At 37.5% G+C, this 26,337-nt stretch overlaps 1 protein-coding gene across 2 annotated transcripts in view; it reads left to right on the top strand.

The window, feature by feature from the left end:
* The window catches only part of llgl1 (LLGL scribble cell polarity complex component 1), a 123,381-nt gene that overhangs the window by 77,026 nt on the left and 20,018 nt on the right, over positions 1-26,337 (top strand). For both annotated transcript variants that reach the window (XM_061905203.1, XM_061905202.1), the window contains exons 11-16: positions 3,292-3,359; positions 9,140-9,305; positions 14,457-14,561; positions 22,805-23,097; positions 23,165-23,315; positions 23,378-23,516. In XM_061905203.1, the coding sequence (XP_061761187.1) occupies positions 3,292-3,359; positions 9,140-9,305; positions 14,457-14,561; positions 22,805-23,097; positions 23,165-23,315; positions 23,378-23,516 (922 nt within the window). The remainder of the gene's footprint in view (positions 1-3,291; positions 3,360-9,139; positions 9,306-14,456; positions 14,562-22,804; positions 23,098-23,164; positions 23,316-23,377; positions 23,517-26,337) is intronic.

The raw sequence follows: 26,337 nt of genomic DNA, 5'->3' as shown, positions 1-26,337 counted from the left end.
TTATTTATATTATTCACATGTGAATAATGCTGTATAATAGACTGTATTTATATTATTCACATGTGAATAATGCTGTATAATAGACTGTATTTATATTATTCACATGTGAATAATGCTGTATAATAGACTGTATTTATATTATTCACATGTGAATAATGCTGTATAATAGACTTTATTTATGTTATTCACATGTGAATAATGCTGTATAATAGACTGTATTTATGTTATTCACATGTGAATAATGCTGTATAATAGACTGTATTTATGTTATTCACGTGTGAATAATGCTGTTTAATAGACTTTTTTACATTATTTGCATGTGAATAATGCTGTATAATAGACTTTATATTATTCACATGTGAATAATGCTGTATAATAGACTGTATTTATATTATTCACATGTGAATAATGCTGTATAATAGACTGTATTTATGTTATTTACATGTGAATAATGCTGTATAATAGACTATATTTATATTATTTACATGTGAATAATGCTGTATAATAGACTGCATTTATATTATTCACATGTGAATAATGCTGTATAATAGACTGTATTTATGTTATTCACATGTGAATAATGCTGTTTAATAGACTTTTTTACATTATTTGCATGTGAATAATGCTGTATAATAGACTTTATGTTATTCACATGTGAATAATGCTGTTTAATAGACTTTTTTACATTATTTGCATGTGAATAATGCTGTATAATAGACTTTATATTATTCACATGTGAATAATGCTGTATAATAGACTGTATTTATATTATTCACATGTGAATAATGCTGTATAATAGACTGTATTTATATTATTTACATGTGAATAATGCTGTTTAATAGACTTTTTTACATTATTTGCATGTGAATAATGCTGTATAATAGACTTTATATTATTCACATGTGAATAATGCTGTATAATAGACTGTATTTATATTATTCACATGTGAATAATGCTGTATAATAGACTTTATTTATGTTATTCACATGTGAATAATGCTGTATAATAGACTGTATTTATGTTATTCACATGTGAATAATGCTGTATAATAGACTGTATTTATGTTATTCACATGTGAATAATGCTGTATAATAGACTGTATTTATGTTATTCACATGTGAATAATACTGTATAATAGACTATATTATTCAATAGTGAATAATACTGTATAATAGACTGTATTTGTTATTCACATGTGAATAATGCTGTATAATAGACTTTATTTATATTATTCACATGTGAATAATGCTGTATAATAGACTGTATTTACATTATTTACATGTGAGTAATGCTGTATAATAGACTGCATTTATATTATTTACATGTGAATAATGCTGTATAATAGACTGTATTTACATTATTTACATGTGAATAATGCTGTATAATAGACTGTATTTGTATTATTCAAATGTAAAAAATACCTAAGTGTTTATTGTTTATTGTGAGCAAACTGTGGTGCTGAATTTCCCCGAGGAATCAATAAAGTTCTTTCTATTCTACTCCAAGCTCCTTAGATGCACATACGCATCTTAACCTAGGAACCTTTAATACAAAATGGCCATTTAGTGGTAAAAGTCATCTTGAACACAAAGTTACATGTTCTTGTCAGGTAGTTTCATGAAATTTAAATACTTTTTTGTACTTCTCAAAGCACCAGGAATTACGTTATTTGGGCATCTGTCGATTCCATTACTATTCAGGAGCTACGATTCCATTAAATATTGATAATTGATGCATCTTTAATTTATGTACTTTGATGCAGTTTTTACATTTTTTTTTGGTTCACTAAATAAGCGTTTATTATCACTTAAAAAAAACGATTTATTCGGAATAAGAAACAGTTAAATTAATTCCCACCTTTATTAAATTAATGGAATTGTGTGCCTGATAATGAAGGAGCTGATGGACTCTCTCTACCCTCTGCATTACTTTATTCACTATAAATACATCCGTTGACGTTTACTAATCAATTCTACAATCTTCAATGGATCTAAAAATGTATTATTTCCCCCACCTCTACCAGTAATATACCGTATTTCCTTGAATTGCCGCCGGGTACATAGTATGCGCCTGACTAGAATTACCGCCGGGTCAACTCGTTTCGCAAACTATTATTTTTATTAGCGCATGTCTAGGATTTCCACCGGGTCAAACTCGTCACGTCACGAGTGACACTTCACCTGTCATCATTTTCAAAATGGAGGAGGCTGATTTCAATCATTTGAAATCGCATAAAAGGAAGAAAATTAAGAGCGATTCAGTAAGATTTAAGGTCCAAGCTATTGAATATGCTAAAAAGAACAGTAAGCAGCTATGTTTTATTAATATACCGTAGCTGCGTGTGTCAAATATGAGTCATTAAATGACTCCCGCCTCCTGGTGGTAGAGGGCGCTAGTGATCCTTCTTGCGACTACTCGGCTGCAGAAGAAGTGACAACAAGCAGCAAGAGTTTATTTTTTCCTCTCGCTTGCACTTTTAACATGGAGGATTACATATCTAAAATAAAACAGTTTTCTAAACTGGACTTTCAATCGAAGCAGGAGGTAATAAAGGAAGATCTCCATCGAGACAGAGAGACTTTTAAAACTGAAGAAAGATAAGGAAGACTTCTATAAACAAGTTATCGATCCTTTTGATCAGAAGGAGCTGCGCATGGACTTCATTTATAAGTAAAGGTAAGACCATAATAATGTTTTTTTATTTTATTTAATGTGCTTTTCATGATGGTATCCTTACATCACACTCAAATTTATAAGCGCAGGCCTAAATTTACCGCATGCCTTTGGTAAACGCCGTAGTGAAAACAGGTTTTAAATGATATAGCTCCCCGGCGGCAATTCATGGAAATATGGTATTAATATTAATTATTAGTGTGACTCTAATGTAGTTTGGTGGTGCCTGCAGTGTCTTGTTGCAAACTGTACAGGAAGAAGAGGAAACAGACATTGGTAGTTTCAAGCTTTGCAGCTTTGATCAGCTGCTTCCACTACCACCCCTTTTGTGCACACTCACACACACACACACACACACACACACACACACACACACACACACACACACACACACACACACACACACATATATCTCACACTCTCATCCATCAAAGTCAACTTTCAGTGCAGAGACACACTAGGAGAGCAAACGCAACAAAGGCTTTATCAGCTTTTTATGCACACACTCGTCCATATGGAGGGTCCGAGTCAGGACCTTGTGCCCCCTCAGCTGCATGGGACCAGAGGGATGTTTCTTCTGCTGCTTTCTCACCTTGTTTCTCTCTTTTGTCCATGAAGAAATGGCCCATTTGTGGTGGGAAAAACTTGGCTCCTCCGCCCACGCAGCAAGAACTGCTGTTGACAGGGTACCTACACTCACTCACACACACACACTCACGCACACACACACACACACACACATGCACACACTCACACACATGCACACACACACACACACTCACACACACACATGCACACACACACACACACGCCCACACGCACGCACACACAATCTGAGAAAAATGCCTCCCTCTTTAGGACCACCCTTTCTAGATATATAAAGATGTGTATTTACAACATTAATATACTATGCAAGTATAAAAACATTTTTGTAAAAAATGAGTTGGAATTTCCCAAGAAAAAGTTCCCAATTTCACAAGAAAAACTTACAATTTTGTCAGTATTACAATAAAAGTAGTCATTTTACTCAACGCAATGGAATTTTACCCTGCAAAATTATGACCAAAGACACAGTTTTACTCCAAAAATGTCACTATTTTACTAGAACAGTAAGAAAAATTAGCAATAATGTGATAAACGTCAGATTTTTATATGACAAATGTCAAAATTTTGCATAAAAAGTAATAATTTTGCATAAAAAAGTAATAATTTTACGATAAAAGTTGGAATTTTACTTAATGAGTCACAATTTTACAAGAAAAACGGAACATTTGTGCAATATTATGATACAATTTGCAGTTTTACAAGAAAAATCAAAATTTTTATAAGAAAACTTAAAAATGTTGGCAATATTATAATAATAATCGGAATTTTACCCTGCAAAATTATGACCAAAGTCATAGTTTTACTCAAAAAATGTCACTATTTTACTAGAACAGCAACACAAATTAGCAATATTGTGATAAAAGTCAGAATTTTATATGGCAAATGTCAACATTTTGCATTAAAAAGTAATAATTCTGCATAAAAAAAAGTAATAATTTTACGATAAAAGTTGAAATTTTACTCAAGTCACAATTTTACAAGAAAAACTGAACATTTGTGCAATATTATGATACAATTTGGAATTTTACTCTAACAGTCGCAGTTTTACAAGAAAAGCTCAACATTTTTACAATTTAATGAAAAGAGTCGTCATTTTACTCGACAAAAGTCACAATTTTTATAAGAAAACTTTAAAATGTTGGCAATATTATAATAAAAAATTGTGACAAAAGTCATGATTTTACTCAAAAAATGTCACTGTTTTACAAGAACAGCAAGAAAATTTGTCAATATTGTGATAAAAGTCAGAATTTTATATGGCAAATGTCAACATTTTGCATTAAAAAGTAATAATTCTGCATAAAAAAAAGTAATAATTTTACGATAAAAGTTGAAATTTTACTCAAGTCACAATTTTACAAGAAAAACTGAACATTTGTGCAATATTATGATACAAGTTGGAATTTTACTCAATAACAGTGGCAGTTTTACAAGAAAAGCTCAACATTTTGGCAATTTAATGAAAAGAGTCGTCATTTTACTCGACAAAAGTCACAATTTTTATAAGAAAACTTTAAAATGTTGGCAATATTATAATAAAAAATTGTGACAAAAGTCAGGCTTTTACTCAAAAAATGTCACTATTTTACAAGAACAGCAAGAAAAATTTGCAATAGTGTGATAAAAGTCAGAATTTTATATGACAAATGTCAAAATTTTGCATTAAAAAGTAATGATTTTGCATAAAAAAAGTAATAATTTTACGATAAAATTTGGAATTTTACTCAAGTCACAATTTTACGAGAAAAACTGAACATTTGTGCAATATTATGATACAAGTTGGAATTTTACTCTAACAGTCGCAGTTTTACAAGAAAAGCTCAACATTTTGGCAATTTAATGAAAAGAGTCGTCATTTTACTCAATTTTTATAAGAAAACTTAAAAATGTTGTCAATATTATAATAATAATCGGAATTTTACCTGGCAAAATTGTGACAAAAGTCACGATTTTACTCAAAAAATGTCACTATTTTACAAGAACAGCAAGAAAAATTGTCAATATTGTGATAAAAGTCAGAATTTTATATGACAAATGTCAAAATTTTGCATTAAAAAGTAATAATTCCGCATAAAAAAAGTAATAATTTTACGATAAATGTTGGAATTTTACTCAATAAGTCACAATTTTACAAGAAAAACTGAACATTTGTGCAATATTATGATACAAGTTGGAATTTTACTCTAACAGTCGCAGTTTTACAAGGAAAGCTCAACATTTTTGCAATTTAATGAAAAGAGTCGTCATTTTACTCGACAAAAGTCACAATTTTTATAAGAAAAAATGTAAAATGTTGGCAATATAATAATAATCGGAAGTTTACCCGGCAAAATTGTGAAAAAAGTCATGATTTTATTCAAAAAAGGTCACTATTTTACAAGAACAGCAAGAAAAATTGTCAATATTGTGATAAAAGTCTGAATTTTAAATGACAAATGTCAAAATTTTGCATTAAAAAGTAATAATAATGCATAAAAAAGGTCATAATTTTACGATAAAAGTTGGAATTTTACTCAATAAGTCACAATTTTACAAGAAAAACTGAACATTTGTGCGATATTATGATACAAGTTGGAATTTTACTCAATAACAGTCGCAGTTTTACAAGAAAACCTCAACATTTTGGCAATTTAATGAAAAGAGTCGTCATTTTACTCGACAAAAGTCACAATTTTTATAAGAAAACTTTAAAATGTTGGCAATATTATAATAATCGGAATTTTACCCGTCAAAATTGTGACAAAAGTCACAATTTTACTAAAAAAATGTCACTATTTTACAAGAACAGCAAGAAAAATTAGCAATATTGTGATAAAAGTCAGAATTTTATATGACAAATGTCAAAATTTTGCATTAAAAAGTAATAATTCTGCATTAAAAAAGTAATAATTTTACGATAAAAGTTTGAATTGTACTCAATAAGTCACAATTTTACAAGAAAAACTGAACATTTGTGCAATATTATGATACAATTTGGAATTTTACTCTAACAGTCGCAGTTTTACAAGAAAAGCTCAACATTTTGGCAATTTAATGAAAAGAGTCGTCATTTTACTCGACAAAAGTCAAGATTTTTAAAAGAAAACTTTAAAATGTTGGCAATATTATAATAAAAAATTGTGACAAAAGTCATGATTTTACTCAAAAAATTTCACTATTTTACAAGAACAGCAAGAAAAATTTGCAATATTGTGATAAAAGTCAGAATTTTATATGACAAATGTCAAAATTTTGCATTAAAAAGTAATGATTTTGAATAAAAAAAGTAATAATTTTACGATAAAAGTTGAAATTTTACTCAAGTCACAATTTTACAAGAAAAACTGAACATTTGTGCAATATTATGATACAAGTTGGAATTTTACTCTAACAGTCGCAGTTTTACAAGGAAAGCTCAACATTTTTGCAATTTAATGAAAAGAGTCGTCATTTTACTCGACAAAAGTCACAATTTTTATAAGAAAAAATGTAAAATGTTGGCAATATAATAATAATCGGAATTTTACCCGGCAAAATTGTGAAAAAAGTCATGATTTTATTCAAAAAAGGTCACTATTTTACAAGAACAGCAAGAAAAATTGTCAATATTGTGATAAAAGTCTGAATTTTAAATGACAAATGTCAAAATTTTGCATTAAAAAGTAATAATAATGCATAAAAAAGGTCATAATTTTACGATAAAAGTTGGAATTTTACTCAATAAGTCACAATTTTACAAGAAAAACTGAACATTTGTGCGATATTATGATACAAGTTGGAATTTTACTCAATAACAGTCGCAGTTTTACAAGAAAACCTCAACATTTTGGCAATTTAATGAAAAGAGTCGTCATTTTACTCGACAAAAGTCACAATTTTTATAAGAAAACTTTAAAATGTTGGCAATATTATAATAATCGGAATTTTACCCGTCAAAATTGTGACAAAAGTCACAATTTTACTAAAAAAATGTCACTATTTTACAAGAACAGCAAGAAAAATTAGCAATATTGTGATAAAAGTCAGAATTTTATATGACAAATGTCAAAATTTTGCATTAAAAAGTAATAATTCTGCATTAAAAAAGTAATAATTTTACGATAAAAGTTTGAATTGTACTCAATAAGTCACAATTTTACAAGAAAAACTGAACATTTGTGCAATATTATGATACAATTTGGAATTTTACTCTAACAGTCGCAGTTTTACAAGAAAAGCTCAACATTTTTGCAATTTAATGAAAAGAGTCGTCATTTTACTCGACAAAAGTCACAATTTTTATAAGAAAACTTTAAAATGTTGGCAATATTTTAATAAAAAATTGTGACAAAAGTCATGATTTTACTCAAAAAATGTCACTATTTTACAAGAACAGCAAGAAAAATTGTCATTATTGTGATAAAAGTCTGAATTTTAAATGACAAATGTCAAAATTTTGCATTAAAAAGTAATAATTCTGCATAAAAAAAGTAATAATTTTACGATAAAAGTTGAAATTTTACTCAATAAGTCACAATTTTACAAGAAAAACTGAACATTTGTGCAATATTATGATACAATTTGGAATTTTACTCTAACAGTCGCAGTTTTACAAGAAAAGCTCAACATTTTGGCAATTTAATGAAAAGAATCGTCATTTTACTCGACAAAAGTCACAATTTTTATAAGAAAACTTTAAAATGTTGGCAATGTTATAATAAAAATCAGAATTTTACCTGGCAAAATTGTGACAAAAGTCACGATTTTACTCAAAAAATGTCACTATTTTACAAGAACAGCAAGAAAAATTGTCAATATTGTGATAAAAGTCTGAATTTTTTATGACATATGTCGACATTTTGCATTAAAAAGTAATACTTTTTAATAATTTTACAAGAAAATATGGCAATATTACAGAAACAGAAAGAATATGAGAAATTGTTCCCAATTTTATAAGAAAAAAGTCGACACATTGTGAGAAAAAGACTACTTTCAGTTATTTTTATTTTTATTTTTTGTTTGTAATTGTTTTTTAATCTTCATTGTTTACATCAAGTAATTAAAGTATGTCTCTATATACAAATTTATTCTAAAGAAATGCATTTCAATTTCTTACACACACTTGTTATTTCATATGTTGACCAGAGGGGGAGCACTTTTAAAAGCGACACACAGTCAATGTGAAAAATCCCTCTTTTTTTGGGACCACCCTCATTTTGATAGAAGTCACCAGCAGGGGTGCAAATGAGACTTTTTGTATTAATGCTATTGAGATGTTATTAATGGGGAATGTTTTGTAAATGTTTTCAGGATTACCATGGCAACAGTTTAGTGAGACATGACTGGCAAGTGGTTAAGGAAGTAAGACATTTGGGCTCATTAGAATATTACAAGAGTCACAAAAATTGTTTAATGATGTTTGTCATGAATATTCTGCAATAAATTGTATGTAAAGAAACATTTCAGTCAAACATTTACAAAACATTCCCCATTAATAACATCTGAATAGCATTAATACAAAACGTCTCATTTGCACCCCTGCTGGTGACTTCTATCAAAATGAGGCTGGTCCCAAAAAAGGAGGGATTTTTCACATTGACTGTGTGTCGCTTTTAAAAGTGGTCAACATATGAAATAACAAGTGTGTGTAAGAAATTGAAATCCACCCCCTTTAGAATAAATTACTTTAATAACTTGAAGTAAATAATGAAGAAATGACCAGTGCAGGGGTCACCAACCTTTTTTGAAACCAAGAGCTACTTCTTGGGTACTGATTAATGCCAAGGGCTACCAGTTTGATACACACTTTAAAAAATTGCCAGAAATAGACAATTTGCTCAATTTACCTCTAGTAAGTGTCTACTCCTGACATGAGAATTCTCTCCACAACGCGTGTTTGCAGACACGAAGACGGCACCGTGCGCTTCTGGGACGCGTCCGGGGTGGCCCTCACGCCGCTGTACAAAATAGGAACGGCCAACGTCTTCCACACCGACTGCGACCCCGGCGACGACCCCAGCAACGACCCCGACATGCAGCAGGAGGAAGAATGGCCTCCCTTCAAGAAGGTGAGGATGATCTCTAATAGATGCTAGGGTTTTCGGTATTTGGACCAAGATTGCGGTCCTAACTTGTTCACCGGTCCTCATATGGAAGCTACTTTTCCTTGTTGATGTCTCAGGAAGGGCAGAGATACAAAAACACACACACACACACACACACACACACACACACACACACACACACACATGGTCAATGGCCTCATTTCCCCCAACAGCTTGGTCGGACATATTTTCCTGTTATTAGAAGTAGATTGTGAAGGAAGTCTGGTCTAAGACTGCGTTCTGTGCAAACCAGCTTTTTCAGCAACAAGAGCGACGTGCGGTTTTGCTGACGGGTGTTGATGGGAAATGATGGAAGATGGAATCACTTGATGAATATTTCAAGAGGAGGCTTAGACATAGTTTTGGGTACTTTTCATCGAGGGACATTTCTCGAAAGCTCGTTTTTGCTTGGTTTTGAGGATTTCTGTGTTGTCTTACTAGCCGGAGACACACCCCCGTGCAAACACTGGTATCTCCTGCGGTAACTGCTCTGCATGTTCAGGAATGTGGCCGTCATATGGGATGCAGAGGTTTTTTCCTTTTTTCTCCCCTCGATAATGAAAACCAGACCCCGTTCTTCTCTTACTTCCAGGGGATTCTGTTGGAATTGTGTGTGTGTGTGTGTGTGTGTGTGTGTGTGTGTGTGTGTGTGTGTGTGTGTGTGTGTGTGTGTGGGAGTAAAGGAGAAAAAGAGTCTGAGACAGATTAATGCACATGTTCCCCCTCCTCATGGAAAGGCAGCATTGTTTAAAATTTGCCACATAAAGTAGGGCTAGGAGGTCCATAAGTGACTTTACGTCCGTGAATTAAACATTTTTAAAGCAAAAAGTCATGTTTAGGCCCCGTTTAGACTAAGGATGAATCCCACCTAGAGAGTTTCATGAATAAAAATAGAATACTTGTAGAGAACCAATATGGATACTGAGCTAATGTTTCAACTTTAATGGCTTACAGAAGAAATTACCAATGCAATAGTGCAGGGGTCAGCAACCTTTTTGAAAGCAAGAGCTACTTCTTGGGTACTGATTAATGCGAAGGGCTACCAGTTTGATACACACTTAAATAAACTGCCAGAAATAGCCAATGTGCTCAATTTACCTTTAATAAATAAATATATATATAAAGAAATGGGTATTTCTGTCTGTCATTCCGGCATTATTTTTTTTTTCCTAAATGATGAAAAAAACACTTAATTGAACAGTTTAAAAGAGGAGAAAACAGGAAAAAAATGAAAATTAAATTTTGAAACATAGTTTATCTTCAATTTGGACTCTTTAAAATTCAAAATTCAACCGGAGAAAAGGAGAGGAAAAAAAAGCTAATTCGAATATTTTTGAAAAAATAAAAAAAAGAATTTATGGAACATCATTAGTAAATTTTACTGATCAAAATTAATTTTAGAATTTTGATGACATGGTTTAAATTGGTTAAAATCCAATCTGCACTTTATTAGAATATATAACAAATTGGACCAAGCTGTTTTTCTAAAAAAAAACAAATCATTATTTCTTCTAGATTTTCCAGAACAAAAATTTTTAAAGAAATTCAAAAGATTTTGAAATAAGATTAAAATGTGACTATAAAGATTTTTGAGATTTGCCAGAATATTTTTGGGGGAATTTTAATCATAATAAGTCTGAAGAAATATTTCACAAAATATTCTTCGTCGAAAAAACAGAAGCTAAAATGAAGAATTAAATTAAAATGTATTTATTTATTCTTTACAATAAAAAAAATAAATTTACTTGAACATTGATTTAAATTGTCAGGAAAGAAGAGGAAGGAATTTAAAAGGTAAAAAGGTATATGTGTTTAAAAATCCTAAAATCATTTTTAAGGTTGTATTTGTTCTCTAAAATTGTCTTTCTGAAAGTTATAAGAAGTAAAGTAAAACAATAAATTTATTTATTTAAACAAGTGAAGACCAAGTCTTTAAAATATTTTCTTGGATTTTCAAATTCTATTTGAGTTTTGTCTCTCTTAGAATCAAAAATGTTGAAAAGTCCGAATCTTAAACAGGAACAACAGAGAGTTTGTTACAACAGTTTTAATTACTCACAATCAGATAGTACAAAGTTGGATTGAATCAATATGAAAACAAACAGTGTCTCCGGAGACGAAAGATGGTGAACCCTCGTGAAAGAATTAAGAAAGAGCGCACATCAGGCTTGGTTTTCGCTTCTTAAAACTCATTTGTATACTCCAGCCTTTAAATAGACTCCCTTTTTAGACCAGTTGATCTGCCATTTCTTTTCTTTTTCTCCTATGTCCCACTCTCCCTTGTGGAGGGGGTCCAGTCCGATCGGGTGGCCATGTACTGCTCGCCTGTGTATCGGCTGGGGACATCTCTACGCTGCTGATCCGCCTCCGCTTTGGATGGTTTCCTGCTGGCTCCGCTGTGAACGGGACTCTCGCTGCTGTGTTGGATCCGCTTTGGACTGGACTCTCGCGACTGTGTTGGATCCAATATGGATTGAACTTTCACAGTATCATGTTAGACCCGCTCGACATCCATTGCTTTCCTCCTCTCCAAGGTTCTCATAGTCATCATTGTCACCGACGTCCCACTGGGTGTGAGTTTTCCTTGCCCTTATGTGGGCCTACCGAGGATGTGGTAGTGGTTTGTGCAGCCCTTTGAGACACTAGTGATTTAGGGCTATATAAGTAAACATTGATTGATGATTGTTTGAACAGTTTTAATTACTCACAATCAGATAGTACAAAGTTGGATTGAATCAATATGAAAACAGACAGTGTCTCCGGAGACGAAAGATGGTGAACCCCCGTGAAAGAATTAAGAAAGAGCGCACATCAGGCTTGGTTTTCCCTTCTTAAAACTCATTTGTATACTCTTGCCTTTAAATAGACTCCCTTTTTAGACCAGTTGATCTGCCGTTTCTTTTCTTTTCCTCCTATGTCCCACTCTCCCTTGTGGAGGGGGTCCGGTCCGATCCGGTGGCCATGTACCGCTCGCCTGTGTATCGGCTGGGGACATCTCTACGCTGCTGATCCGCCTCCGCTTGGGATGGTTTCCTGCTGGCTCCGCTGTGAACGGGACTCTCGCTGCTGTGTTGGATCCGCTTTGGACTGGACTCTCGCGACTGTGTTGGATCCAATATGGATTGAACTTTCACAGTATCATGTTAGACCCGCTCGACATCCATTGCTTTCCTCCTCTCCAAGGTTCTCATAGTCATCATTGTCACCGACGTCCCACTGGGTGTGAGTTTTCCTTGCCCTTATGTGGGCCTACCAAGGATGTGGTAGTGGTTTGTGCAGCCCTTTGAGACACTAGTGATTTAGGGCTATATAAGTAAACATTGATTGATGATTGATTGAACAGTTTTAATGACTCACAACCAGATACTACAAAGTTGGATTGAATCAATATGAAAACAGACAGTGTCTCCGGAGACGAAAGATGGTGAACCCTCGTGAAAGAATTAAGAAAGAGCGCACATCAGGCTTGGTTTTCCCTTCTTAAAACTCATTTGTTTACTCCAGCCTTTAAAAAGACTCCCTTTTTAGACCAGTTGATCTGCCGTTTCTTTTCTTTTTCTCCTATGTCCCACTCTCCCTTGTGGAGTGGGTCCGGTCCGATCCGGTGGCCATGTACTGCTCGCCTGTGTATCGGCTGGGGACATCTCTGCGCTGCTGATCCGCCTCCGCTTGGGATGGTTTCCTGCTGGCTCCGCTGTAAACGGGACTGTAAACTCGCTGCTGTGTTGGATCCGCTTTGGACTGGACTCTCGCGACTGTGTTGGATCCAATATGGATTGAACTTTCACAGTATCATGTTAGACCCGCTCGACATCCATTGCTTTCCTCCTCTCCAAGGTTCTCATAGTCATCATTGTCAGCGACGTCCCACTGGGTGTGAGTTTTCCTTGCCCTTATGTGGGCCTACCGAGGATGTCGTGGTGGTTTGTGCAGCCCTTTGAGACACTAGTGATTTAGGGCTATTTAAGTAAACATTGATTGATGATTGTTTGAACAGTTTTAATTACTCACAATCAGATAGTACAAAGTTGGATTGAATCAATATGAAAACAGACAGTTTCTTCGGAGACGAAAGATGGTGAACCCTCGTGAAAGAATTAAGAAAGAGCGCACATCAGGCTTGGTTTTCCCTTCTTAAAACTCATTTGTATACTCTAGCCTTTAAATAGACTCCCTTTTTAGACCAGTTGATCTGCCGTTTCTTTTCTTTTCCTCCTATGTCCCACTCTCCCTTGTGGAGGGGGTCCGGTCCGATCCGGTGGCCATGTACTGCTCGCCTGTGTATCGGCTGGGGACATCTCTGCGCTGCTGATCCGCCTCCGCTTGGGATGGTTTCCTGCTGGCTCCGCTGTGAACGGGACTCTCGCTGCTGTGTTGGATCCGCTTTGGACTGGACTCTCGCGACTGTGTTGGATCCAATATGTATTGAACTTTCACAGTATCATGTTAGACCCGCTCGACGTCCATTGCTTTCCTCCTCTCCAAGGTTCTCATAGTCATCATTGTCACCGACGTCCCACTGGGTGTGAGTTTTCCTTGCCCTTATGTGGGCCTACCGAGGATCTCGTAGTGGTTTGTGCAGCCCTTTGAGACACTAGTGATTTAGGGCTATATAAGTAAACATTTTAATTACTCACAATCAGATAGTACAAAGTTGGATTGAATCAATATGAAAACAGACAGTTTCTCCGGAGACGAAAGATGGTGAACCCTCGTGAAAGAGTTAAGAAAGAGCGCACATCAGGCTTGGTTTTCCCGTCTTATTTATACACTCCATGAGGGTCTGATTTTGGCAGAACAACTTATGCAACTGTCCAATGTTCAGATGTCAGCCCACCAACTTAGTCAGGGTGACTTGACCTCTTATGTCGTGTCCATCCCAATGCATTTAGTGTACAAGTAACCCTAGGACAGAAATGTTCCACTACAATGGTTTAGTGTGGCTGAAACGGGGCTTAGGCTAAATAATTGTTTGCTTAAGGACTTAGTGTGGTTTTCCTTCTGTAACTATTTCCTCAATCTCCTCAACTGTGTACGCACAATCTAGCTGGATGTGCACTTTAGTGTTGCATTGATCCAGTCTATGTTTCAACCAAGTGATATTCCTGTGCCTAGGTGGGCTGCTTTGACCCCTACAGCGATGACCCCCGGCTGGGCATCCAGAAGATCAGCCTGTGCAAGTACAGCAGCAAGCTGGTGGTGGCAGGCACTGCGGGGCAGGTAAGGAAGCACAAACACACCTTTTTTTGTCAGGTTTTACTCCTAATAAAATGACATTTGACAGTCAAAGTGCACAAATAAAGGCTGAAAAAAGGTCAGATCTGTTGCAGAGAGGTGGGGAGTTAGCAGGGCGAGGGTCTTTATTTTAAGACGCGGAGCGAAGCCTGTGTTGAAACTTAAAAAAAACTTGTAAACACAGAGAGGAGGCTCTCAGTATCATCCTCCATGACCTTCCTTCAAATGCATTTGTTTAAGTGCCTCTGCTGTGAGAAGCAGAACAAACAGAAACAGGCTCCAGGGACATGTTACCCATCAAACCTCATAAAAAAATCTATTTTTCAGAATTAGGAACTCTTATTAATGATATTTAATCGGCTAGCTGTTGGCGCCTGAGTGCTCCGTAAAGGATAACAAGTACAGGCACGTATCGAATCGATACTACTATTATTACGTTAATATTTTTTGGCATCATATATGTAAATGTATATTATCTTTATAAAGTCAGTAAATATGTCCCTGGACACATGAGGACTTTGAATATGACCAATGTATGATCCTGTAACTACTTGGTATCGAATTGACACCTAAATTTGTGGTATCATCCAAAACTAATGTAAAGTATCAAATAAGAGAAGAATAAGTGATTATTAAATTTTAACAGAAGAGTAGATAGAACATGTTGAAACAGAAAAGAGTATGACACCTACCCTTTACATCAGTATTTCTTAACCATGTTATTATTGGTTTATTATATGGGGTGGTATAGCTCGGTTGATAGAGTGGCCGTGCCAGCAACTTGAGGGTTGCAGGTTCGATTCCCGCTTCCGCCATCCTAGTCACTGCCGTTGTGTCCTTGGGCAAGACACTTTACCCACCTGCTCCCAGTCCCACCCACACTGGTTTAAATGTAACTTAGATATTGGGTTTCACTATGTAAAGCGCTTTGAGTCACTAGAGAAAAGTGTTATATAAATATAATTCACTTCACTTATTAGGTATTATATTTTATTGTATGATCCTGTAAGTACTTGGTATCGGATCGATACCTAAATGTGTGGTATCATCCAAAACTAATGTAAAGTTTCAAAGAAGAAAAGAATAAGTGATTATTAAATTTTAACAGAAGTGTAGATAGAACATGTTGAAACAGAAAAGACCGTGACACCTACCCTTTACATCAGTATTTCTTAACCATGTTATCATTGGTTTATTAGGTATTATATTTTATCGTATGATCCTGTAAGTACTTAGTATCGGATCGATACCTAAATGTGTGGTATCATCCAAAACTAATGTAAAGTTTCAAATAAGAGAAGAATAAGTGGTTATTACATTTTAACAAAAGTGTAGATAGAACATGTTGAAACAGAAAAGAGCGTGACACCTACCCTTTACATCAGTATTTCTTAACCATGTTATTATTGGTTTATTAGGTATTATATTTTATTGTATGATCCTGTAAGTATTTGGTATCGGATCGATACCTAAATGTGTGGTATCATCCAAAACTAATGTAAAGTTTCAAGTAAGAGAAGAATAAGTGGTTATTGCATTTTAACAGAAGTGTAGATAGAACATGTTGAAACAGAAAAGAGCGTGACACCTACCCTTTACATCAGTATTTCTTAACCATGTTATCATTGGTTTATTAGGTATTATATTTTATTGTATGATCCTGTAAGTACTTAGTATCGGGTCTATACCTAAATGTGTGGTATCATCCAAAACTAATGTAAAGTTTCAAAGAAGAGAAGAATAAGTGGTTATTACATTTTAACAGAAGTGTAGATAGAACATGTTGAAACAGAAAAGAGCGTGACACCTACCCTTTACATCTGTATTTCTTAACCATGTTATTATTGGTTTATTAGGTATTATATTTTATTGTATGATCCTGTAACTACTTGGTATCGAATTGACACCTAAATTTGTGGTATCATCCAAAACTAATGTAAAGTATCAAATAAGAGAAGAATAAGTGATTATTACATTTTAACAGAAGTGTAGATAGAACATGTTGAAACAGAAAAGAGTATGACACCTACCCTTTACATCAGTATTTCTTAACCATGTTATTATTGGTTTATTAGGTATTATATTTTATTGTATGATCCTGTAAGTACTTGGTATCGAATTGATACCTAAATTTGTGGTATCATACAAAACTAATGTAAAGTATCAAATAAGAGAAGAATAAGTGATTATTAAATTTTAACAGAAGTGTAGATAGAACATGTTGAAACAGAAAAGAGTATGACACCTACCCTTTACATCAGTATTTCTTAACCATGTTATTATTGGTTTATTAGGTATTATATTTTATTGTATGATCCTGTAAGTACTTGGTATCGGATCGATACCTAAATGTGTGGTATCATCCAAAACTAATGGTTTATTAGGTATTATATTTTATTGTATGATCCTGTAAGTACTTGGTATCGGATCGATACCCAAATGTGTGGTATCATCCAAAACTAATGTAAAGTTTCAAAGAAGAGAAGAATAAGTGGTTATTACATTTTAACAGAAGAGTAGATAGAACATGTTGAAACAGAAAAGAGCGTGACACCTACCCTTTACATCAATATTTCTTAACCATGTTATTATTGGTTTATTATATGGGGTGGTATAGCTCGGTTGGTAGAGTGGCCGTGCCAGCAACTTGAGGGTTGCAGGTTCGATTCCCGCTTACACCATCCTTGTCACTGCCGTTGTGTCCTTGGGCAAGACACTTTACCCACCTGCTCCCAGTCCCACCCACACTGGTTTAAATGTAACTTAGATATTGGGTTTCACTATGTAAAGCGCTTTGAGTCACTAGAGAAAAGTGCTATATAAATATAATTCACTTCACTTATTAGGTATTATATTTTATTGTATGATCCTGTAAGTACTTGGTATCGGATCGATACCTAAATGTGTGGTATCATCCAAAACTAATGTAAAGTTTCAAAGAAGAGAAGAATAAGTGGTTATTACATTTTAACAGAAGTGTAGATAGAACATGTTGAAACAGAAAAGAGCGTGACACCTACCCTTTACATCAGTATTTCTTAACCATGTTATTATTGGTTTATTAGGTATTATATTTTATTGTATGATCCTGTAAGTACTTGGTATCGGATCGATACCTAAATGTGTGGTATCATCCAAAACTAATGTAAAGTTTCAAATAAGAGAAGAATAAGTGGTTATTACATTTTAACAGAAGTGTAGATAGAACATGTTGAAACAGAAAAGAGCGTGACACCTACCCTTTACATCAGTATTTCTTAACCATGTTATTATTGGTTTATTAGGTGTTATATTTTATTGTATGATCCTGTAACTACTTGGTATCGAATTGATACCTAAATTTGTGGTATCATACAAAACTAATGTAAAGTATCAAATAAGAGAAGAATAAGTGGTTATTAAATTTTAACAGAAGTGTAGATAGAACATGTTGAAACAGAAAAGAGCGCGACACCTACCCTTTACATCAGTATTTCTTAACCATGTTATTATTGGTTTATTAGGTATTATATTTTATTGTATGATCCTGTAACTACTTGGTATCGGATCGATACATAAATGTGTGGTATCATCCAAAACTAATGTAAAGTTTCAAAGAAGAGAAGAATAAGTGATTATTACATTTTGACAGAAGTGTAGATAGAACATGTTGAAACAGAAAAGAGTATGACACCTACCCTTTACATCAGTATTTCTTAACCATGTTATTATTGGTTTATTAGGTATTATATTTTATTGTATGATCCTGTAACTACTTGGTATCGGATCGATACCTAAATGTGTGGTATCATACAAAACTAATGTAAAGTTTCAAAGAAGAGAAGAATAAGTGGTTATTACATTTTAACAAAAGTGTAGATAGAACATGTTGAAACAGAAAAGAGCGTGACACCTACCCTTTACATCAGTATTTCTTAACCATGTTATTATTGGTTTATTAGGTATTATATTTTATTGTATGATCCTGTAAGTACTTGGTATCGGGTCTATACCTAAATGTGTGGTATCATCCAAAACTAATGTAAAGTTTCAAATAAGAGAAGAATAAGTGATTATTAAATTTTAACAGAAGTGTAGATAGAACATGTTGAAACAGAAAAGAGTATGACACCTACCCTTTACATCAGTATTTCTTAACCATGTTATTATTGGTTTATTAGGTATTATATTTTATTGTATGATCCTGTAAGTACTTGGTATCGGATCGATACCTAAATGTGTGGTATCATCTAAAACTAATGTAAAGTATCAAATAAGAGAAGAATAAGTGATTATTACATTTTAACAGAAGTGTAGATAGAACATGTTGAAACAGAAAAGAGTATGACACCTACCCTTTACATCAGTATTTCTTAACCATGTTATTATTGGTTTATTAGGTATTATATTTTATTGTATGATCCTGTAAGTACTTGGTATCGGATCGATACCTAAATGTGTGGTATCATCCAAAACTAATGTAAAGTATCAAATAAGAGAAGAATAAGTGATTATTACATTTTAACAGAAGTGTAGATAGAACATGTTGAAACAGAAAAGAGTATGACACGTACCCTTTACATCAGTATTTCTTAACCATGTTATTATTGGTTTATTAGGTATTATATTATATTGTATGATCCTGTAACTACTTGGTATCGGATTGATACCTAAATGTGTGGTATCATACGAAACTAATGTAAAGTTTCAAAGAAGAGAAGAATAAGTGGTTATTACATTTTAACAGAAGTGTTAAAACAGAAAATAAGCAGATATTAACAGTCAATGAACAAGTAGATTAATAATCAATTTTTTACAGTTTGTTCCTCATAATGTGTACAAAATAATAGGTGTATAAATGACACAATATGTTACTGCAGACTAATTAGGAGGCTTTGTTTGTTTACTTACTACTAAAAGACAAGTTGTCTTTGATGTTCACTATTTTATTTAAGGACTAAATGACAATAATAAATATATGTTTCATGTACCCTAAGATTTGTTTTTCAAATAAAGCCACATTTTGTGGTCCCCTTTATTTAGGTTTAGCTCGGTTGGTAGAGTGGCCGTGCCAGCAACTTGAGGGTTGCAGGTTCGATTCCCGCTTCTGCCAACCTAGTCACTGCCGTTGTGTCCTTGGGCAAGACACTTTACCCACCTGCTCCCAGTCCCACCCACACTGGTTTAAATGTAACTTAGATATTGGGTTTCACTATGTAAAGCGCTTTGAGTCACTAGAGAAAAGTGCTATATAAATATAATTCACTTCACTTATTAGGTATTATATTTTATTGTATGATCCTGTAAGTACTTTGTATCGGATCGATACCTAAATGTGTGGTATCATCCAAAACTAATGTAAAGTTTCAAAGAAGAGAAGAATAAGTGGTTATTACATTTTAACAGAAGTGTAGATAGAACATGTTGACACAGAAAAGAGTATGACACCTACCCTTTACATCAGTATTTCTTAACCATGTTATTATTGGTTTATTAGGTATTATATTTTATTGTATGATCCTGTAATTACTTGGTATCGGATCGATATCCAATGTGTGGTATCATACAAAACTAATGTAAAGTTTCAAAGAAGAGAAGAATAAGTGATTATTAGATTTTAACAGAAAATAAGCAGATATTAACAGTAAATGAACAAGTAGATTAATAATCAATTTTTTACAGATTGTTCCTTATAATGTTGACAAAATAATAGGTGTATAAATGACACAATATGTTACTGCAGACTAATTAGGAGTCTTTGTTTGTTTACTTACTACTAAAAGACAAGTTGTCTTTGATGTTCACTATTTTATTTAAGGACTAAATGACAATAATAAACATATGTTTCATGTACCCTAAGATTTGTTGTTCAAATAAAGCCACATTTTGTGGTCCCCTTTATTTAGAAAAGTACCGAAAATTATCGAAATAATTTCGGTACCGGTACCAAAACATTGGTATCGAGACAACACTATTCTGCATAACTCACACACTAAATGAACTTTTATGTTCTGTTTGTCTTTGAATGTCATTTCAAATTAATTGATGTAATATCGTAACGTGATGTATAACTATGGTTATGTTTTCTTTTTTTGCTCATCATTTTTGGAGTTGTCTATGTTGCCAAAGACTACGGCTGAAAATGAGCTCTATAAGCTTTGAAATTGGTTACAAGTTGGTCTTTGATACAACTTTATATTTTTGGGCCGTGGCCAAACCTAGTACTGCTCTGTCTTTAGAGAAGTTGCCTCCCATGGGCTCACCAATCATAGGAGGGGCCACAGAGGTCGGGTGCAGTGTGAGCTGGGGGGGTAGTCAAAGTCAGGGCCCTTGGCGGTCCCATCCATGGCGACAAAAGCTAGCTCTTGGAACGTGGAGTGTCACCTTGTTGGGGGGGGGAGGAGCCTGAGCTGGTGCACGAGGTGGAGGTTCCTCTCTTTAAGAAGGAGAACCGCAGGTTGTGTTCTAAGTATCATGGGATCACAGTCTTCAGCCTTCCTGGTAAGGTCTATTGAAGTGTACTAGACAGGAGGCTATTTCGAATAGTCGGACCTCAGATGCAGTGTGGTTTTCGTCCTGGTCATAGAACTGTGTACCAGTTCTACACTCTGGGCACGGTTCTTGAAGGTGCATTGGAGTTTGCCCAACCGGTCTACATGTGCTTTTTGAGAAGGCCTTCGACCGTGTCCCTCAGGAAGTTCTGTGGGGAGTGGTCAGAGAGTATGGGGTATCGGACTGTCTGATTGTGGCGGTCCGCTCCCTGTACAATAAGTCGGGCCCATATCCAGTGAGGGTTGGACTCCACCAGGGCTGCCCTTCGTCACCCATTCTGTTCCTAACTTTTATAAACATAATTTGTAGGCGCAGTTAGGGTGTTAAGGGGATCCGGTTTGGTGGCTGCAGGATTAGGTCTCTGCTTTTTGCAGATGATGGCTTCATCTGGCCAGGATCTTCAGCTCTCACTGGATCGTTTTGCAGCTGAGTCTGAAGCGACTGGAATGAGAATCAGCACTTCCAACTCCGAGTCCATGGTTCTCGCCCGGAAAAGGCTAGTGTGCCATCTCCGGTTTCAAAAGTAGATCTTCCCCTAAGTGGAGGAGTTCAAGTACCTCGGAGTCTTGTTCACGAGTGGGGGAAGAGTGGATCATGAGATCGACAGGTGGATCGGTGCGGCGTCTGCAGTGATGCAGACCCTGCATCGGTCTGTCGTGGTGAAGAACGTATTGGTCGCTCTTTGTTCCCATCCTCACCTATGGTCATGATCTTTGGGTTATGACCGAAAGGAAAAGATCACGGGTACAAGCGGCCAAAATGAGTTTCCTCCTTCGGGTGGCTGGGCTCACCCTTAGAGAAGAGATAAAATGAGAAGATCTGTCATTTATTGTGTTACTTGTGTTTTAGTGAGATTATATAGTCGTACCTGTAAGTCAGAGGGGTGTGGTGACCGCCAGTGTGTTCGATGGAAGACACTTTTTTCTCGACGAGGCAAGGCAGCCCGGCTGAGATTTATTTTTTCCCCCTCCTCCACGGTGTAAGCATCCGACGGTCGGGGGCGGCCGTTGGGAGGAGGCAAGACAGTCCGCAGCTGCAGGAGGCGATGCACGACGCAAGCTCTCCGCTCATAACTACGGTAAGAGCCGACTTACTACCACCATTTTCTTACGGAAACCTGCCGGTTGACATGTGGTCGGGAACCATGCTCGCTTGACCGCTCTGTGAGGGCGGCATAGCTCGGTTGGTAGAGTGGCCGTGCCAGCAACTTGAGGGTGGCAGGTTCGATTCCCGCTAGTGTCATCCTAGTTACTGCCGTTGTGTCCTTGGGCAAGACACTTGAGTCACTTGAGAAAAGCGCTATAGAAATACAATTCACTTCACTTCATTTGGGAGGAGCTCAAAGTAAAGCCGCTGCTCCTCCACATGGAGAGGAGCCAGATGAGGTGGTTCTGGCATCTGGTCAGGATGCCCCCAGGACGCCTCCCTGGGAAGAGGTTTAGGGCACGTCCGACCGGTTTGAGGCCACGGGGAAGACACAGGACATGCTGGGAAGACTATGTCTCCCGGCTGGCCTGGGAACGCCTTGGGATCCCCCGGGAGGAGCTGGACGAAGTGGCTGGAGATAAGCCCTGACTTGGGCTTATCCGTGATCCCACCTCGGATAAAAGATGGATGGTTTCGATAAGTTTGACATATTTCATGTTTTCTATGCCTTGATCACAAAGTGAGCCTGCTTGATTTCCCCCCTCCCTCAGGTGATAGTGCTAGGTTTGAACGACGAGTCCTCCGACCACACGGTAGATGTCTCCGTGGTTGATCTGCTGCAGGACCGGGAGGGCTTCACGTGGAAAGGCCACGACCGACTGGACCCGCGCCTCAAACCTGCCCCCTTTCCACCAGGTTTCCAGCCTCAGGTGCTGGTGCAATGCATGCCGCCTGCGTCGGTCACAGCTGTGGCCCTGCACGCTGAGTGGAACCTCATCGCCTTTGGGACCAGTCATGGCTTCGGTCTCTTCGACTACCACAGGAGAAATGCAGTGTTGGCCAGGTACCAGGTGGAAAGAAAATGCACATTTACACCAAACATTGTGCTAACCCCGTCATGTTCCCCCCAGATGTACCCTGCACCCTAATGACTCCCTCGCTATGGAGGGTCCCCTGTCCAGAGTCAAATCCTTAAAAAAATCTTTACGGCAGAGCTTCAGGCGTATCCGTAAGAGCAGAGTGTCTGGGAAGAAACGCCCCATCACTACGCCCACCAGCAAGGTCTGTCTGGGAATGATGGAGCTGGCGATTCTTCTGTTTTTGTGACTTCTGTGTGTCCTTAGGTCCAGGAGGCCAACGCTGCCTTAGCTGAGCAAGAAGACGTGGCTCCCATCCAGCGGAGAATTGAGCCACGGTCAGCCGACGACTCCTTGTCGGGAGTTGTTCGATGCCTCTGCTTCGCTGACACTTTCCTGCGTGATGGTATGTCCACACAAATGCTGAAGGATCTCTATCATCCACTTGAGTGTAGTTTCAAAACCACAGCTCTTATTGTGATATACTTGACATACTTTATAATCAACCCCCCAGCAAATATGAATACTGGTTTTAAATGTCTAAAGCACGGGATAACACATTATGTACATCTCTTTTGTTTCACCTTATTTATAGGGGAACTGCACCTTTGGGGGGAATTTTGCCTATAATTCCCAATCCTTAGGAGAGACAAGACCACATGTCTTTTTTTATGAGTTTTAACTTATAAATAGACAAAAGTCTGCTTACAATGTAGCCTATGGGGGTCATGAAAGCAAGACGTCATTGTGTCTCTAATATGAGCATAAAATCCAATTAAGAAAAACAACCACAAACCACCAACAATACTCCATTTACTTTTAGTGACCTGAATATTAACCATCTATTAGCGATATCGTTATTATAAGCGCTAACGTTAAGGACCTATTTTAGGTAGGTAGGTCGGTAGGTCTTGATTGTCATTGCACAAGTCCCACGTGAAGGTGGGGAGAAAAGGGAAAAGTTGGCAAAAGTCCCCAAAATGTTCAAAATACCTACCCAGGTTCGAGTGCCACAAGTCCCGTCGCTGGCCGGGATGCCCAAAATGTCCAAAACACGCCCAGCAAAGTCCCAAGTGAAGGAAGGGAGGAAAGTGAAAAGTCAGCAAAAGTTCCAACAACATTGAAAATACCTACCCAGGTTCGAGTGCCACAAGTCCCGCCGCCAGCCTGGATGCCCAAAATGTCCAAAATGCGCCCAGCAAAGTCCCAAGTGAAGGCGGGGAGGAAAGTGAAAAGTCGGCAAAAGTCCCAAAAACATTGAAAATACCTACCCAGGTTTGAGTGCCACAAGTCCCGCCGCCGGCCGGGATGCCCAAAATGTCCAAAACGCGCCCAGCAAAGTCCCACGGGAAGGCGGGGAGAAAAGTGAGAAAAGTCGGCAAAAGTCCCCAAAATGTTCAAAATACTTGCCCAGGTTCGAGTGCCACAAGTTCCGTCGCTGGCCGGGATGCCCACAATGTCCAAAAACGCAAAGTCCCAAGTGAAGGAAGGGAGGAAAGTGAAAAGTCAGCAAAAGTTCCAACAACATTGAAAATACCTACCCAGGTTCGAGTGCCACAAGTCCCGCCGCCAGCCTGGATGCCCAAAATGTCCAAAACGCGCCCAGCAAAGTTCCACGGGTAGGCGGGGAAAAAGTGACAAACGTCGGCAAAATGTTCAAAATACCTACCCAGGTTCGAGTGCCACAAGTCCCGCCGCCAGCCTGGATGCCCAAAATGTCCAAAACGCGCCCAGCAAAGTCCCAAGGGAAGGCGGGGAGAAAAGTGAGAAAAGTCGGCAAAAGTCTCCAAAATGTTAAAAATACTTGCCCAGGTTTGATAGCCACAACTCCCGCCGCCGGCCGGGATGCCCACAATGTCCAAAACGCGCCCAGCAAAGTCCCACGGGAAGGCGGGGATGAAAGTGAAAAGTCGGCAAAAGTCCCCAAAATGTTCAAAATACCTACCCAGGTTCGAGTGCCACATGTCCCGCCGCCGGCCGGGATGCCCACAGTGTTCAAAACGTGCCCAGCAAAGTCCCACGTGAAGGCGGGGAGAAAAGTAAAAAAAGTCAGCAAAAGTTCCAAAATGTTCAAAATACCTACCCAGGTTCAAGTGCCACAAGTCCCGCCGCCGGCCTGGATGCCCAAAATGTCCAAAACGCGCACAGCAAAGTCCCACGTGAAGGCGGGGAGGAAAGTGAAAGGTCGGCAAAAGTCCCCAAAATGTTCAAAATACTTGCCCAGGTTCGAGTGCCACAAGTCCCGCCGCCGGCCAGGATGCCCACAATGTCCAAAATGTGCCCAGCAAAGTCCCAAGGGAAGGCGGGGAGAAAAGTGAGAAAAGTCGGCAAAAGTCTCCAAAATGTTCAAAATACTTGCCCAGGTTCGAGTGCCACAAGTCCCGCCGCCGGCCGGGATGCCCAAAATGTCCAAAACGCGCCCAGCAAAGTCCCACGGGAAGGCGGGGAGAAAAGTGAAAAACGTCGGCAAAAGTCCCCAAAATGTTCAAAATACTTGCCCAGGTTTCATAGCCACAAGTCCCGCCGCCGGCCGGGATGCCCACATTGTCCAAAACGTGCCCAGCAAAGTCCCACGTGAAGGCGGGGAGATAAGTGAAAAGTCGGCAAAAATCCCCAAAATGTTCAAAATACCTACCCAGGTTCGAGTGCCACAAGTCCCGCCGCCGGCCGGGATGCCCACAATGTTCAAAACGCGCCCAGGAAAGTCCCACAGGAAGGCGGGGAGGTAAGTGAAAAGTCGGAAAAAGTCTCCAAAATGTTCAAAATACTTGCCCAGGTTTGATAGCCACAAGTCCCGCCGCCCGCCGGGATGCCCACAGTGTTCAAAACGTGCCGAGCAAAGTCCCACGGGAACGCGGGGAGAAAAGTGAAAAACGTCGGCAAAAGTCCCCAAAATGTTCAAAATACTTGCCCAGGTTCGAGTGCCACAAGTCCCGCCGCCGGCCGGGATGCCCAGAATGTCCAAAACGCGCCCATCAAAGTCCCACGTGAAGGCGGGGAGAAAAGTGAGAAACGTCGGCAAAAGTCCCAAAAACGTTGAAAATACCTACCCAGGTTTGAGTGCCAAAAGTCCCGCCGCCGGCCAGGATGCCCAAAATGTCCAAAACGTGCCCAGCAAAGTCCCACGTGAAGGCGGGGAGGAAAGTGAAAGGTTGGCAAACGTCCCCAAAATGTTCAAAATACTTGCCCAGGTTCGAGTGCCACAAGTCCCGCCGCCGGCCGGGATG

This window comes from Nerophis ophidion, linkage group LG07 (assembly GCF_033978795.1).
Source record: "Nerophis ophidion isolate RoL-2023_Sa linkage group LG07, RoL_Noph_v1.0, whole genome shotgun sequence".
Lineage (NCBI taxonomy): Eukaryota > Metazoa > Chordata > Actinopteri > Syngnathiformes > Syngnathidae > Nerophis > Nerophis ophidion.
The sequence above is the reverse complement of the archived record's forward strand: the minus strand, read 5'-3'. Positions and strand labels throughout refer to the sequence as shown.